Below are 16,150 nucleotides of genomic sequence, written 5' to 3' on the forward strand. Positions count from 1 at the left end.
CTGCTCAAGCTAGTCTGAGCTGGTTTCCTGGCCCTTGCAACCAAAGAGCTCTGACCCATGCATCTCAGAAAGAACAAACACTTGACACGGAGGAAGTACAAAATCACTGGCAACTCTTTCTGCGACCATGACTACTTTAAAAATGAGAACTGAGGGACACAGAAGAGCGAGTGAACTTTGACGTACTTTTCCATTATTAAGAATTCTTACATTGCTCACATTTCTACTTTTCCCCTGACCTTTTTTTCAAACAAACCTTATTAGAAATTCGGTCTCCTTCTCCTGGTCGGTTTTAGGTTTCTTTTCCAGGGTTTCCTCATAAAAGGCTGAAGGTGGGATGAATGTGCGGTTTGCCCTTTTTTTATCAGCTTCTCTTTGGTCTAAATTCTTCGTCTCCCTGTGGGAGAAAAGACACATAGGGAAAAAGACTACAGAGCTTGTATGGACTTTTCTCTCCTATCCTCGTAGGTAAAGAGAGGCAAGTATTTACAAATTCATTCATGACACCGTCAAGAGAAACTGATGAACAGAGAGCTAATCGCGGAGCAGCAGCTCAGCCCTTGCGGTGTGACTGAGGTCCCAGCAGCCCTGGGAACAGAGAGCACAATGGGCGGCCCTTGACCCAAGGAACACATCCTCCAATCAGGAGGCGGCGAGGGACCCACCACCCGGAAGGAAGCTGAGGCGTGAGCTTGGAGGGCGGCTGGATTCCAGTCGGAGCTCTGCACTTGCTGTGTGACCTGGGGCCAATGAATTCACCTCTCCACGCCGGTGTACTCGCCTCCACACGGGAATAATAGCACCTAGCAGTGGTTCTCAACCTTCTGGCCCTTTAAATACAGTTCCTCATGTTGTGACCCAACCATAAAATTATTTCGTTGCTACTTCAAAACTGTCATGTTGCTACTGTTATGAATCAAAATGTAAATATCTGATATGCAGGATGGTCTTAGGCGACCTCAGTGAAAGGGTTATTCGACTGCCAAAGGGGTCGCGACCCACAGGTTGAGAACTGCTGCCCTAAGGCGTGTGGTGGGTTGAGTGACCACAGGCCAGTTGCTTAGCACAGTGCCTGGGACACAGGAAGTGCTCGGCGATGGTGGCTGCTGCTGCTGGCATTACAGGAGGTTTTCAGTGGACTGTCTCTAGATAAGCTCGGGGTGCACAGTGGGAATGCTGAGTTGGGTAATACACCAGCTGACTTCTGAAATGTGGACATCTGCTTGATGGAGCAGCAGGTTATGGGTGTTCAAGGTAGACAAATAGCAGTAAATGTATGTTAGAGTGAAGTAAGATGTCATCCTATACCTCTCTGCTGTGGGAGGGTAGGCGTAGAAGGACAGATGTTTAAAAACTAGCATTGAGCTGTGCCTCAACCAGCAGTTATTCCAACGATGGGGGTCTTTTCCCAAGTCCAAGGGAAGAACTGTGTTACACAACATTCTCATTTTCGCGATCTTCCGCCACAACCTTGTCTTCACTTTCCGGCGCCTGCTTCTGCTCGCAACGAAGAGACCAAAACCAGCGGCCGGCTGTCCTTGTGAGGATTGCGTTTTCTAACGGAAAAACTTGGATGTAATTCCTGGATAATATTTTCTGCGCTGTCATTTCTTGAGATGTGGCAGCCTGCACACGTCTTCGGCTCCTGCTTTCCACTAGTATGAGGATCCTGAGCTTGTAGCAGAGTTCTGTGTGGAAACATTTCAGAGAGCTCTGCAAACAGCCTTCCGAGTTGTGGATGCTTGCCCCAGACAAATGTGAGGACCAGGCCTCCGACTCACAAGAAAACCAACTCTCCAGCAGCACCGTCCCTGCTCCTTCCCCGCACGGCTCCACCTGCGTGTGCAAACGAGGCTCTTCCTCACTCAGAGCAGAGAACCTTGCAAAATAGTTGCTGGATTGCCTTTCCTGCGGTGGGGCTGGGGGGGCGAGGGAGGGCTGCTCCAGGCCTCCCACCGCATACTTTCCTTTGGACCCTGCAGTTTCGTGGTATGGGCCTGTGTGTATTCTCTAATAGTGTCATTCACCGAGCACTTCCTTTGAGCCAGGCACTGAGCTGGACATCTTTTATTCGCACAACCACTCCATGAGCACTACTGCGATTGTCATGTAGGTGGCATGCCAGCCCCCAGGGCTAACTGAGGGACCAAGTTCACACAGAATGAGAGAGCGGGAGCCGGAGCTTCAGTCCGTCCAGCGTCAGCGCCAGTGCTCCTGACCCCATGCTCGGCAAACTGCAGCTTGCGAGCCACATGCGGCTCTTTGGCCCCTTGAGTGTGGCTCTTCCACAAAATACCACGTGGGCGCACACGTACAGGGGGATTGAAACTTCGTGGCCCATGTGCAGAAGTCGGTTTTCTGCCTGGGCGAGTCTATTTTGAAGAAGTGCTGTTGATATTTGGCTCTGTTGACTAATGAGTTTGCCGACCACTGTCCTAACCGATGTGCTCTATTAGAGAAAAGAGTGGTGACCCATGTCCGAAAGGGCCCTAGCCCATCTGCATGGAGTATTCCACATCAACAGTGTCACCTTTGTTCTTCTTATGTCCACCATTTTTAAAAAAATCTATTTGAAATTTTATAACATAAAATTTATATATAAAAGTAAATAAAGTAGGCAGGCCATGGTCAAAGAGCAAGAAGAGTATAGAACACCATTTACCCGTTCTCTAACGTCAGCAGGTATCAACATCAGGCCAATCTCGACTAACCTATCACTCCCTGTGTCCCCACACCAATACCCACCCCTAATGGGTTATTTAAAGCAAATCTTAGACACCATGTCATTTCATTCATAAACACTTCATTATGTATCTCCTTAAGACATGACTCTTAGAAAATAACACAACTACAAAACTATTATAATACCTTTTTAAAAGGAACACACCAAAAGGAATTCCTTAATATCATCTAAAACCCAGTCAATGTTTGAATGAAATGAAGATCTGGTCTCTGTTCTTGTGGAGTTTACATTCTGGCCACAAGGAAAGCTGAATGTGCTTAGGATGGCTTGGGACTAGCCCCCCACATCAGAGTTACTGTGGCGCCTACGACAGACAGGTGCTGAACGCTGCTGCCCCCCCCGCCCCCCCGCCCATGCCCTGCTCACCTGAGGAAGTTGTCCTGCAGCTCCGCTAGGTACTCATCAAAGTAACTCCATTCATTGCACCGGAACTGGGTCAGCTGCAGGAGGTTGTCCCTTCGCTTCTTCATGTTGCACAGGGTCAGGTTGATGACATCAGCGTAGGTCAGGCTGGACTCAGTGACTTTCATGGTCAAGGAAAACCCCTCCCTGCCGGTCGCTACTGCCTCTCAGCATATTGGAGGCATGTGCCTGGTGCATGGGGAGGAGGGCCGGGAGACGCAGAGTGCGCCTGCTTTGGAAAGAGGCTGTCCCCACCACGGCCAGGCCACTCCCTGTCTGTGAATGAAGCTCTTCTCTCTGCCTGCTGATAGAAGGGCCACTTTTTTCACACTGTCATCTAAGATTCTTACTGTTGTCACCGTGGTGAATAGGAAGGAATTCCATCTTTTCTTTCCTTTCAGGACCAAGGCCTCAATCCCTTGCTCATGTTTGTATGTCAAAATTTTTTCTTTGTCTCCCTCTGTCCCAGGCCTGTGTGTGCCCAGCCAGGCTCCTCCCACTACACTACACTGTCTTTACAGAACAGTAGGTGATAGAAGGAAAAGCATTTCATAAACAATAAAGCTCCATGAAATGTGACATAGAAGAGGTTTGGGGATATGAAGTGCCATAGGGCAGCCTCTTGGTGTGGAGCTGTATGTACGTAGATAGGTACCATTCAAGCACTCGTTGCCTGCCAGGCACCATGCTCAGCCTTCGCCTCTACTGCGCTTGCACTCTGCAAAAGTCCTACGAGGAGGGCCTGTTATCCCCATTTTACAGATGAAAAAATGAGGCCCAGAGAGAAGCTAGAACTTGTCTAAGTTCACTCAGCCGGGAAGCACTTGAGTAGTCCCCCGAGTCCAGGTCTGTTTGAATCCGTGTCTGACCCTCTGTGGTAAACTGCTAAGACGCAGGACGCCAGCACATGGCACACCTGTTTTCTTAAGATCTGAGCCTTCTCCCAGGTCTTTAGGGTAAACGTCAGTGGGGCCAGGAATCTGCTGATGTGTCTGGGAGAAGGGATGTGTGTTAGGAGAAACACACCCAAAATTCCTGACCAACACACACTCCAGGGTCAGTGAGCATCCGGGAGGCGTGACTGAGTTGCAATGTTCGAGGACCTGGCTAGCCCATTCATCCTGGTACCGGGGAGACGCTTTCTATACAAGGTAATTTGACTTGCCCAGGGTCCGCAGCCAGTTCATGAGGCCGAGGTGGAACTAAAACGAGCACGATTCTGGCCCGTGGGCTTCTATCAACGGCCACCCTTGGCAGGCACCTACTGTGTGCCAGGCGCTGTGTGAAGGGCTGGATGCTCCAGGAAGAGGAAGCAGGGAAGGATATGGGACGGTCGTGGTTATTTCTGTCCTGGTCATCAGCACGTCTCTGCCACACTGCCGCAGGGTGGCGTAGTTCAGCAGGAAGTGAACAACCAGAGGACTCTTCCCGTAAATGTTGAAGAGGTTGGAAGACATCTCAGGGATTTTGCAGGCAGGGTGAGACTGAGAGAGGGGGGAAAATAAAGGGTACTGTCAATTTTACAGCATTAAGAAACGTAAAGGGCCCTGGCCGGTTTGACTCAGTGGATAGAGCGTCAGCCTGGGAACTGAAGGGTCCCAGGTTCGATTCCGGTCAAGGGCACATGCCCGGGTTGTGGGCTCGATCCCCAGTGGGGGACTTGCAAAAGGCAGCCAATCCATGATTCTCTCTCATCATGGATGTTTCTATCTCTCTCTCCCTCTCCCTTCCTCTCTGAAATCAATAAAAATATATTTTAAAAAAAGCTTTAAAATAAAAAGAAGAAAAGAAAAGTAAAGGCATTCATGTCCTTTGAGCTGGTAACTCTCACTTTAGGATGCTATCCTAAGGAAGTTACCCAAAAGAAAGAAAAACGGCTTAGGCACCAAGATGCTGACTAGTGCCTAAGATGCTGTTTTACTCTAACAAAAGGTTAGAATAATGTTCAAGAAGATATTACTATCCCTAACCAAAGAATAGCATGCATGAAGCCCTAGCTGGTTGCTCAGTGGTTAGAGCGCTGGCCCAAGGACTGAAGGGTCTCGGGTTCAATTCTGGTCAAGGGCATGTACCTAGGCTGCAGGCTTGATCCCTGGCCCTGGTTGGAGTGAGTGCGGGTGGCAACCAATCTCTTTCTGTCTCTCCCTGTCCCTTCCACTCACTCACTCTCAAAATCAATGGGAAAAATATTCTCAGTTGAGAATTAACAAAATAAAAATAAAATATTTATGAAGAGTTGGTACTAAAATATTGCTTTAGGTGTAATAGATTAAAATAATCAAGATGCAAGATTGAGTAGATAATATTACATATTTTATATAAAAGAACTATAATAATTATATGAAATAATCCATGGGTACAGACAATAGGATGGTGAAGGCTTGGGGCGGGGAGGGGGGACGGGCTAGAGGGGGTCAATGGCAGGGGAAGGGGACATATTTAATACTTTCAACAATAAAGATTTAATTTAAAAAATAAAAATGAAACCATAACAATGCTGGGCTTCATTTTCCCCAATTTTATAGAAAAAGGTCGGAAAAGTTAAACAACTTCCTCAAGGAGCACGGCTGATGAGATGCAGCACCAAGATTTGAACCCATGCTGCCTGTTCTTGCCACCATGCCCTGCTACTTCTCAAAAACTTCCTGCTAAACGCGGACAGGAAACGGGCAGTGGTAATAAATACGGAGAAATGAAGAAGGTTCAAGAAGCCTCCTGCAATGCTTGCTGTCCTTGGCCCAAACTCCATGGTATAAGTCCTTTGCTTGGTGGTGTCTTGGGAAAGCCCCCAAACTCTTGCCCTGTGCAGGGCCCTAAGGGCCCCTCTCCCCTACACAGCACGGCAGGTGCCACTGACAGAAACTACCGGGCACATGGGGCGCATGGGGGGCGGGGAGGAGAAGAGGAGAACACGACCCCGGGGGCCCTGTGTTCCGTGGACTGTGCCGTGGCAAGGCTCCATGGTTAGGAGCCCAGGCTGAGCCGGACAGACCTGCATGCAAGGCTTTCTCTCTTATTTGCTTTGTGAACTTGGACAAATGAGTACTTGTTCTGAGCATCATCTTCCTCACTAATAAACTAAAGAAAAGCAGTCATTATCTCCCAGGACAGAGACAGTTAAACAACAAGTACTGCGTTAGCAAGTACCTGCCATGGAGGGTTTATTACATGATAATTATCACCACCACCTCAGGCAAGTCTCATAGCACCAGAGCAGCAAACAGACTCCATGCTCTCTTCCCAGTACACCCAGGCTCCTGAATTTCAAGCATTTAAACGCCCGGAGAAATCCAGACAAAACATTTACTTCACTTGTGCTCACCTCAGCCAGGAATTACCCCTAGGCCCGTGGTCGGCAAACTGCGGCTCACGAGCCACATGCGGTTCTTTGGCCCCTTGAGTGTGGCTCTTCCACGAAATACCACGTGCGGGCGCGCACGTACAGTGCGATTGAAACTTCGTGGCCCATGTGCAGAAGTCGGTATTTTGTGGAAAAGCCACACTCAAGGGGCCAAAGAGCCGCATGTGGCTCGTGAGCCGCAGTTTGCCGACCACTGCCGTAGGCAATTTCCTGGCGGCGTCACCTGAGTCGACCATTGGAAGTACCCAAATTCTTACCCTGACATCTCAACAGTGCTAGCTTTTGTAGCTATATCCCTTGGCCCCTTTTAAATCACCTCTACTATTAAATTCCAATTCTGTGCTCACCTTCTTAGGAAGCATATTCTCATATATTCTTGCTTCTGATCTTTTCTTGACTTGTGTAGCTTTCTTCAAGGCCTGAGTCTGACCATGATCTGTCAAAGTAATATTAGCAAAAAAATAAAATAATAATAATAATTGGGAGTTGGTCAGCCATGGTAGATCTGTTTCCTATTAATGTAAAAATGCCTGGGTGGATTCGGATCATTGGGAAATACTAGAGGAAGTAGGTTAGGTAAATTTATACAACTTAACTTGCATTTTATACAGATATACACCTATGGCCATAGATTTTTCCATTTATTAAGCTATCCACCGATCCAAGAAACATTTACTGAGCATCTTCTATGTGCTAGAAGTAGATTATCTTCAAGAAACTCATATTTTAGTGAGAAAAAGAAGGCATGCAAGTAATAAGTGTAACGCTAACTCAGGTGCCATGATAGAGTTCTCTACAAAAGTGGAACTAAATCAGTGCTTGTTGAACTGATTACCTATGTCTTCTCATAAGGTATTACGTGGTGCCAGGGCCCAGGCTAGAAGGGAGCAAACTAGGGTGACAATTATGTTGAAATTCTGTTGAAACAAACTCAAGAAAGGAGGGCTTTGGAGACGATCACTGAGTCGAAAGCTGACACTTCCCTTTTAGCTAGTTCCTGTACCTTGCGTGGTGTTCTGTGATTGTGGGGTATCCTCTGAATTCTTGGATAAACAGCTTCTCCTGCTTTTTAAATGTCCACTAGTCCACTGCAGGGGAGAGGGGGGAAAAACAAATTCAGTCAAACTGGCAGTGAGAATAATACAGAAAGGTACATGCAGTTTTGGCCATTAGTTGGTCCTGTAATTAAGGATGACATGCTATTTCCTAGATATTTCTGATTCTTCTCGTAGAGGGAGAGCTTTCAGGCACAGCTAGACAACACAGCCCTTCGTCCCGGGAACCTGGTGGAGAGAAGAGGCTAATGTAGAAAAGGCAAGGGCTGGGGACTGAGGCGCCGGGTTCCCGTCCCGGACCTGCTGCGCGACCGCCAGCGGTCCTGGGCAAGTCACCGAATTCTCGATGCCTTTGTTTCCTCGTGGGGTTCTTGTGAGACTAAGGCAGCTATCGCGTGCCAAGTGCAGGGGTGGCTGCGCACGGGCAGAGCTCTGTGAAAACAGCGACCGCTGTCCGTGCCATCACCGCGCCTCCTTCAGGAAACATTTCATCGAGCCACGCCGACTGTGCCTGGCACCAGGGACACCTGAAGCACAGTCCCTGCAGAGGAGCGCCCGGGCTTGCAGGGGCGAGATCAGTGACAGACAGTTATGCTGAGGTGTGAAAAGTGTCACGCATTTAGGGGAGAAGATTAGGTGTGTCTGTGAGTGACAGAGTGGCTCAAACTAGGAGGAACTTCTCTCCCACAGAGCAGCCTGAAGGCAGACAGTGCAGGCTTGTATGTATTTGTGCAGAGATACGCCCTTCAGGCCTCCGACTTCTTCCAGCACAAGGTTACCCCCTCCCTAGGATAGAAACCTTGTTCTGAGGGTCCAAAATGGCAGCTAGCGCTCCAGCCCTTACACTCACATTCCAGGGAGCAGAATGGAGAGAACAGCAGAGGCAAAGGACTCGCATGTGCTCTTTCCGTAAGGCTCCCGGGACACCCCCGGCACCCAGCCCTGAATCTCATTAACTGGGTCTGTCGAATGGCTACCCATGTCGGGAGGCTAGGAAGTAATCTTGTATCTGGCCACATAAGTGCCCCGATGAAAATCAGAGGTTCTCTCCTATAGAGGAAGGGGACAACAGACACTGCGGCACAACCGATAGCAGGCCGGACGCAGTGCGAGCAGCGCATCATAAGAAGGCAGAGTGGGAATGCTGCGTTCTGCCTGGGGGAGCTCACTAGGCTGGGAGAGCTGGAGGGTTTCCAAGGAGAGGAGACACTTTGGTTCTGTCTTTAAGGATGAGTAGGAGGTTAGTGATGCTAAACAGATGGTCCACCAAGTGGCAGACGAGCAGCCCACCAGTCTCAACAACTGCCACTTTGCTTTTATAAAAATACTAGAGGCCCAGTGCACAGATTCGTGCACCCGTGGGGTTCCTCGGCTTGGCGGCCGAGCGCCATGTGCTCCCACTCATCCTGGCCCCGCTGCCCCTCTGCAGCTCTGCTCGCCAGCTGTGAGCCCAGCATCAGTCCGCTGAGCAGCGCTCCCCCTGTGGGAGCACACTGACCACTAGGGGGCAGCTCCTGCATTGAGCGTCTGCCCCCTGGTGGTCAGTGCACATCATAGCGACTGGTCCATCGGTCATTCGGTCGTTCAGTCGCTTAGGCTTTTATATATATAAATATAGAGAGATGATATTTGATTAGAGAGAAGAGAGCTGAAAGGACTTCCCATACACCACGCAGCTGGCTGTGCGACAGACACTGATGTTTATAGTTTAAAGTGGTGACTGGGGTTTGTTAGAGAGAAAACACTCCCAGGGCTCAATGAAGCATCATGTTCATTCTTAACAGGCCTCAGTGAGCCTGACAGTAGAGCAGAGAATAGATGCAGAGGCCGGCTTGGTTTGCGTCATTAGACTCTCCTGTTTGTTGGAGAGGCAGCATAGTGATGCAGGAGGAGCCAGGCTGACAGCGTCCTGACGTCAGCTGAAGTCGGCTGTGTGGCCCAGGGGAAGTGATTCAGCTCTGGGAGGCATGTCTTCCTTCGCCAAATAAAGATAATCATTACCGCCCGCTGGCGTGGCTCAGTGGTTGTGCGTCGAACTATGAACCAGGAGGTCACAGTTCAATTCCCGGTCAGGGCACATGCCCGGGCTGTGGGCTCATATTGGGGCAAGCAGGAGGGAGCCAATCAATGATTCTCTCTCATCATTGATGTTTCTCTCTCTCTCCCTCTCCCTTACTTTCTGAAATCAATAAAAATATATATTTTTTAAAAAGATAATCATTACCGACCTTGCAGAAATGTAAGGACTAGAGAGGATATTTGCAAAGACAATCTGCCCATGATGGACTGTCCGATTACTTTTCTATCTATTCTCACGTTGTGACCAGAAGCTACCCCGAGTGTATGAGGCGGTGACATCGTTGGGATGGGGGTAACATAAGAATGTGGCTCAGTGGATAGAGCGTTGGCCTTCGGACTGAAGGGTCCCAGGTTTGATTCCGGCCAACGGCACATGCCCAGGTTGCGGGCTCGATCCCCAGTAGGGGGTGTGCAGGAGGCAGCCAATCAATGATTCTCTCCCTTTCCCTTCCTCTCTGAAATCAATACTATATATATATTAAGACTGCTCTGGGGCCCCCTCCCCACCACAGCACAGAGATGGAACCATTCTCCCCACGTGGTCAGCCTGCTGCTCAGACTGCGCATGCTGAGGACCAAGGAAAGCAGGAGAGAGTGCGAGATTCAATCCGGAGATGCCCAGAAATACCCGAGAGGGGCCTGGGCTTTGAGATCTGGTACTAGCAGGCCCCGCTCTGTGCCCAGGCCCCGCACCGTGCCCAGGCCCCGTTCCGTGCCCAGGCCCCGCACCGTGCCCAGGCCCCGCTCTGTGCCCAGGCCCCGCACCGTGCCCAGGCCCCGCTCCGTGCCCAGGTCCCGCTCCGTGCCCATGCTCTGGAACTTGGGAAAATCCAGCCCCCCACCCCCACCCAAGAAGGTGGGGTGAGGAGTGCAGAGATGTGGGACTAACCGGAAGGCATTGGAGCTTATGGGGCTCCAAGGGGCCTGGGTTTGTGCCTCCCACTCACCTGAGAACAGGGGACTTTCCCGCTATAGACAGTCTTGTAAGAAGAGTATGCCTTAGGAATGAGGAAAGACATCTGTTTTCCTAGGGAAGAGAAAAGGTTGTTCCTCAGTTGCTTCAGGTCTTGGGTGGCACTGCAGGCCAGGAGCCTCGGTCTGCAGACTGCCCCCTCCCTGGAGGCAATAGCAACAGCAAAAGAACCAGCCTCAGGCAAAGCAGAACCACTTCCTGAGTGACTTGGGCAAGTTACCTACCCTCTCTGATCCCATTAAAGGTACGGATACTAACTACCTCACAGGGCCAATGAACCAATGACAGGAAATATGTGTGCAGAGTACACAGGACAAGCACTCAATGCACAGGAAGAAAAAAAAAAGACTTCAAAAGAAGAACCAAAACTCAGAACCCAGCAAAACTGAAATGAATAAATGTTGGGTTAAATGCTTTAAAAAGTAACAACCTATCAATCTCATAAGATTTAAAATTAGTATCAACTGAAATGTCATTACATTTGAAGACAATTTACGGGTTAGATTTTCTTTTCACCTTGAAACTCCTGTGTGCCCATGACCACTGCTGGGAGAGCAACCCTGTTGTGTGAGCCAATAACTGCAAACGCGTAGGAAAGGAGCACACAGCGGCGCCGGGCTCTGAGAATGCTCATCTCCAGCCGCCACCGCAGCCGCGCCAGTCCTCCAAGGCTGTCCGGAACGTTCTTCCCTGTGCCCTGCACCGGGGCTTCTCAAACTAGAACGTGCTTGTCGATCCCAGCGGATCGTGGTGGACTGCAGTCTGATTCAGTGCAGCTAGAGCAGCGGTTCTCACCCTTCCTAACGCCGCGACCCTTTCATACAGTTCCTCATGTTGTGGTGACCCCCAACCATAAAGTTATTTTTGTTGCTACTTCATCACTGTAATGTTGCTACTGTTATGAATCGTCATGTAAATATCTGATATGCAGGGGTCGCGACCCACAGGTTGAGAACCGCTGAGAGGGATGCTGAGCTGCAGGTCCTTGGACCACACTCCGCAGTCCCGAGTTTGAATCCTGCCTCAGCCACGGGCTGCTTATCCCTCCCGGTCCTCCCACTGCTGCCTCAGGAATGCCTCTCTGTTCCCCGCATGCCTCTGGGTCTTCTCACCTGCTGTTCCCTCTGCCTGGAACAGTCGTCTTCCCTTTTGCAGCCTAAACCACACATCCTTTAAATCTCGGCCTAACTGCCGCTCACTGTCCCTCTCAGGGCTGGACTGGGTGCCCCTCCCCGAGCCGCTCAGCACCTATTCCCGTCTCAGTACCCGTTCACTGCGGCATCATCGTGTTGCCCGTATTTCCCACAGGACTGCGCGGCGGGGGCTGCGCTGGCCTCCCCGGGGATCCTCGTGTCTGCCTGGCACAGGCCTGGCACACGGTGCTCTGTCTGCACCTGCTGACTGCAGGGAGGAAGCTGGCCTTGGGGAAGTTGCTTCTCTGAACTCTAGTCCCCTCATCTGAGGATTCAGTGTGTCCTTCAGCTCGTTGTGGTGAAGATTCAATAAAGAGGATGAAGAGCTGAGCGTGGTGCCTGGCACACGGCAGACCATAACCGGCATCTATTATTATAATATAAAGTACTGCCACCGCCCTCAACAATGACGCTGCGCTGACTAACTGTGGCTCCTAAATGAACACGTCAGTCATTTTGGTGGCTAGTTTGGGGATCCATGAGAGAACCTGGCCTGAGGATTTCAATACGAAGGCCTTTCCCTGCCCCAGCTAGATGGTGGCTGGGCGTGACCGGGGCAAAGGGGACAGAAGTCCATAAGCGGGACCTTACCCCTTCTCCATCGTCTTCTCCTCGATATTAACCCTTCTCTCCGGAATCTCTCTGGGTCCAGGTTCGAGTAGTCCCAAGTGTCATAGCCCAGTGGGCTGGGATATATACCTAAGGGGAAGGCAAACGTGATCCTGAAAACTGCCAGAGGACCAGAGGCAGGAAACAGAAGACAGGGGCCTCTGAGCTGCCCCTGCTGGTCCCGGGGAGGCTGGGCTTCCAGCAAGCGCCATCTCCATCCCACGGCCCGTGGTCTTAGGAGTCACGTCCTCGCTAAGAGGCTTTGGTTTCCTCATCAGGAAAATGCAGATGGTGACGCCCACCCTGCCCTCCTGACAGCGTGGGTGTGAGGATCAGATTACAGCACAGACAAGGGACCCTGGGGCGTGCTGTGCAGAGGTGAGGGCTGTGCAGAGGGGAAGGCTGTGCAGAGGGGAAGGCTGTGCAGAGGTGAGGGCTGTGCAGAGGGGAAGGCTGTGCAGAGGGGAAGGCTGTGCAGAGGTGAGGGCTGTGCAGAGGGGAAGGCTGTGCAGAGGGGAAGGCTGTGCAGAGGTGAGGGCTGTGCAGAGGTGAGGGCTGTGCAGAGGGGAGGGCTGTGCAGAGGGGAGGGCTGTGCAGAGGGGAAGGCTGTGCAGAGGTGAGGGCTGTGCAGAGGTGAGGGCTGTGCAGAGGGGAAGGCTGTGCAGAGGGGAAGGCTGTGCAGAGGGGAAGGCTGTGCAGAGGTGAGGGTTGTGCAGAGGGGAGGGCTGTGCAGAGGGGAAGGCTGTGCAGAGGGGAAGGCTGTGCAGAGGGGAAGGCTGTGCAGAGGTGAGGGCTGTGTAGAGGGGAGGGCTGTGCAGAGGGGAAGGCTGTGTAGAGGGGAGGGCTGTGCAGAGGGGAAGGCTGTGCAGAGGGGAAGGCTGTGCAGAGGGGAAGGCTGTGCAGAGGTGAGGGCTGTGCAGAGGTGAAGGCTGTGCAGAGGGGAAGGCTGTGCAGAGGGGAAGGCTGTGCAGAGGGGAAGGCTGTGCAGAGGGGAGGGCTGTGCAGAGGTGAGGGCTGTGCAGAGGGGAAGGCTGTACAGAGAGGAAGGCGTTGTAATGTTTGTTTTCACGCCTGTCGCCTCTGCTTTTACTGGACTATGAGCTCACTGAGGACAGGTCTGATTTCTCGTTCCACCTCCTGTTCTAGGGCTGACTGTTGGACCTGGAACATGAGAAACAGGGATTTGGTAGATTTTATTCCGCATGGTATCACACTCAGCTGAGTGATGGAGGGGTTCACCCTAGGATTCGATGGTGATGTTTACGGGACGAATGCTCCCCTTTTTAGGAAACCATGTGTTTCAGAGTCTTGGCTTCTCGGAACCTGAACCCGCAGACATGAGAGGGACTCCACGGTCTCCCTCAGTTCTTTGGTTTGGGAAAGAAAAGACCCAGGATTAGCTGAGAAATGTGTCTCAATGCACAGCTGTTGTCTCTGTTGGACGAAGTAAGTAGACAGGAGGCTTGTTACTGGGAATGGATCAGGAAGAGGAGGCACAGCCTTGGACAAAAAGGGGAATAGGAAGGAGGGACAGAAAGTCAGGGAGTAGGAGGCAGAGTGGCAGGAGGGCCAAAGACCCAGCTTTGCCTGGTGCTGAATCCGATGCCTGGATCTGAGTGCTCCCCCATGTGTTTGCTGTTGAATTTCTTGGATCCTGCAGACGCCGAGAGGATTAAATGGGCATGCGGACTATTGTCCTTACAAAGGTCCGCTTGCAAGTCTGGCCCTTAGCTGGCCTCTTGGATGGACCTTGACTGGTGAACATTTCCTTCCACTGATATAAAACTTTCCCTAACTACCGAGAATAAATGGATAAATTCCTAGAAACATACAACCTACCAAGACTAAATCATGGAAGATACAGGACATCTGAACAGACAAATGAGTAAGGACAAAAGCCCAAGACCAGATGGCTTCACGGATAAATTCTAATAAAATTTAAAGAACTAACTCCAATCCTTCTCAAGTCCTTCCAAAAAACTGGAGATGAGGGAATACTCCCAAACTCATTATAGAAGACTAGCATTATCCTGATACCAAAGCCAGATAAGGATACCATAAGAAAAGAAAATTATAAGCCAATATCTCTGATGACTATAGATGAAAAAATTATCAACAAAATACTAGCAAACAGAATTCAACAGCACATTAAAAGGATCATACACCACGATGAAGTGGGATTTACCCTTGGGATGCAAGGAGAGTATGACACACACAAATCAATAAATGTGATACATTATATTACTAGAATGAAAGGCTAAAAAGCACACGCTCATCTCAATAAATTCAGAAAAATCCTCTGGCAAAATTCAACATCCTTTCATGATAAAAACTCTAAAAAAAGTGGGTATAGAAGGAACATATCTTAATATAATAAAGGCCATATATGACAAGCCCATAGCGACATCATACTCAACAGTGAAAGGTTGAAATATTTTCTTCTAAGATCAGGAAGGAAACTAAGGTATCCACTCTCACTACGCCTACTCAACACAGTACCAGAAGTCCTAGCCAGAGCAATCAGGCAAGAATAAGGAATAAAAGATATCCAAACCAGAAAGGAAGAAGTAAAATTGTCTCTTTTTGCTGATTACTTGGTATTACATACAGAAAACCCTAAAGATTCCACAAAAAAACGGTTAGAACTAATAAATAAATTCAGTAAAGTTGCAGGATACAAAATCAACACACAAAAATCAATTATGTTTTTATACACTAACAAAAAACTATCAAAGAAATAAAGAAGACAACCCCATTTACAATAATATTAAAAACAGTAAAATATTTAGGAATAAATTTAGCCAAGGAATTAAAATATATAAGACTATAAGACATTGATGAAAGAAATTGAAGATACAAATAAACAGAAAAATATCACATGTTCATGGATCAGGAGAATTAACATTATTTAAAATGTCCATATACCCAAATCTATCTATAGATTCAATGTAATCTCTATAAAAATTCCAAAGGCATTTTTCACAAAAATAAAAAGAAACTATCCTAAAATTTGTATGGATTCACAAAAGACCTTGAACAGCTAAAACAATCTTGAAAAAGAACAAAGTTGGAGGCATCACACTCTCTGATTTTAAACTATATTACAAAGTTACAGAAATCAAAACAGTATGGTACTGGCAAAAAACAGAAATCCACAGACACACAGATCAATGAAACAGAATTGAAAGCCCAGAAATAAACCCACACAGATAGAGTTAACTAATATTGGGAATTCAAGTGTCATAGCCCAGTGACACTTATTTCTCCAAGAATAATCAATGGAGAAAGGATAGTCTCTTCAATAAACGGTGCTGGGAAAATTAGATATTCATGTGCAAAAAAAATGAAATTGAAACCCCTGTCTTACACCACTTACAAAAGTCAATTCAAAATGGATTAAGGACTTAAGTGTAAGACCTGAGACCATAAAACTCCTGGAATACAACCTACGGGGAAAGCTCTTTGACATTAATTTTGTCAATGATTTCTTTCACATTACACCAAAGGCACAAACAACAAAAGCAAAAACAAACAAGTGGGACTATAGCCAACTTAAAAGCGTCTACACAACAAAAGAAAACAAAATGAAAAGGCAACCACTGAATGGGAGAAAGTATTTGTAAATCATTTATCGGATGAGGGGCTAATATTCAAAGTATAAAAGAGCGCATACAACTCAGTAACAAAACAAATAATCCAGTAAGGAAACGGGCAGAGGACCTGAATTGACATTTT

General features: G+C 48.9%; 1 protein-coding gene across 1 annotated transcript in view; it reads right to left on the reverse strand.

Annotated features, from left to right (window-relative positions):
- Nucleotides 1–246: 246 nt before the first annotated feature.
- Nucleotides 247–16,150, reverse strand: part of FAM227A (family with sequence similarity 227 member A) — a gene marked incomplete at its 3' end in the record, with an annotated part of 34,584 nt that continues 18,680 nt past the window's right edge. Inside the window, exons 9-15 of the mRNA XM_081084051.1 lie at nucleotides 12,398–12,505; nucleotides 10,588–10,667; nucleotides 7,510–7,594; nucleotides 6,854–6,942; nucleotides 4,411–4,629; nucleotides 3,110–3,309; nucleotides 247–397 (exon numbers count right to left, since the gene is read on the reverse strand). Of these exons, the coding sequence (XP_080940177.1) occupies nucleotides 247–397; nucleotides 3,110–3,309; nucleotides 4,411–4,629; nucleotides 6,854–6,942; nucleotides 7,510–7,594; nucleotides 10,588–10,667; nucleotides 12,398–12,505 (932 nt within the window). The remainder of the gene's footprint in view (nucleotides 398–3,109; nucleotides 3,310–4,410; nucleotides 4,630–6,853; nucleotides 6,943–7,509; nucleotides 7,595–10,587; nucleotides 10,668–12,397; nucleotides 12,506–16,150) is intronic.

Source organism: Myotis nattereri (genome assembly GCF_964212035.1).
Source record: "Myotis nattereri genome assembly, chromosome: 2".
Taxonomy (NCBI): Eukaryota; Metazoa; Chordata; class Mammalia; order Chiroptera; family Vespertilionidae; genus Myotis; species Myotis nattereri.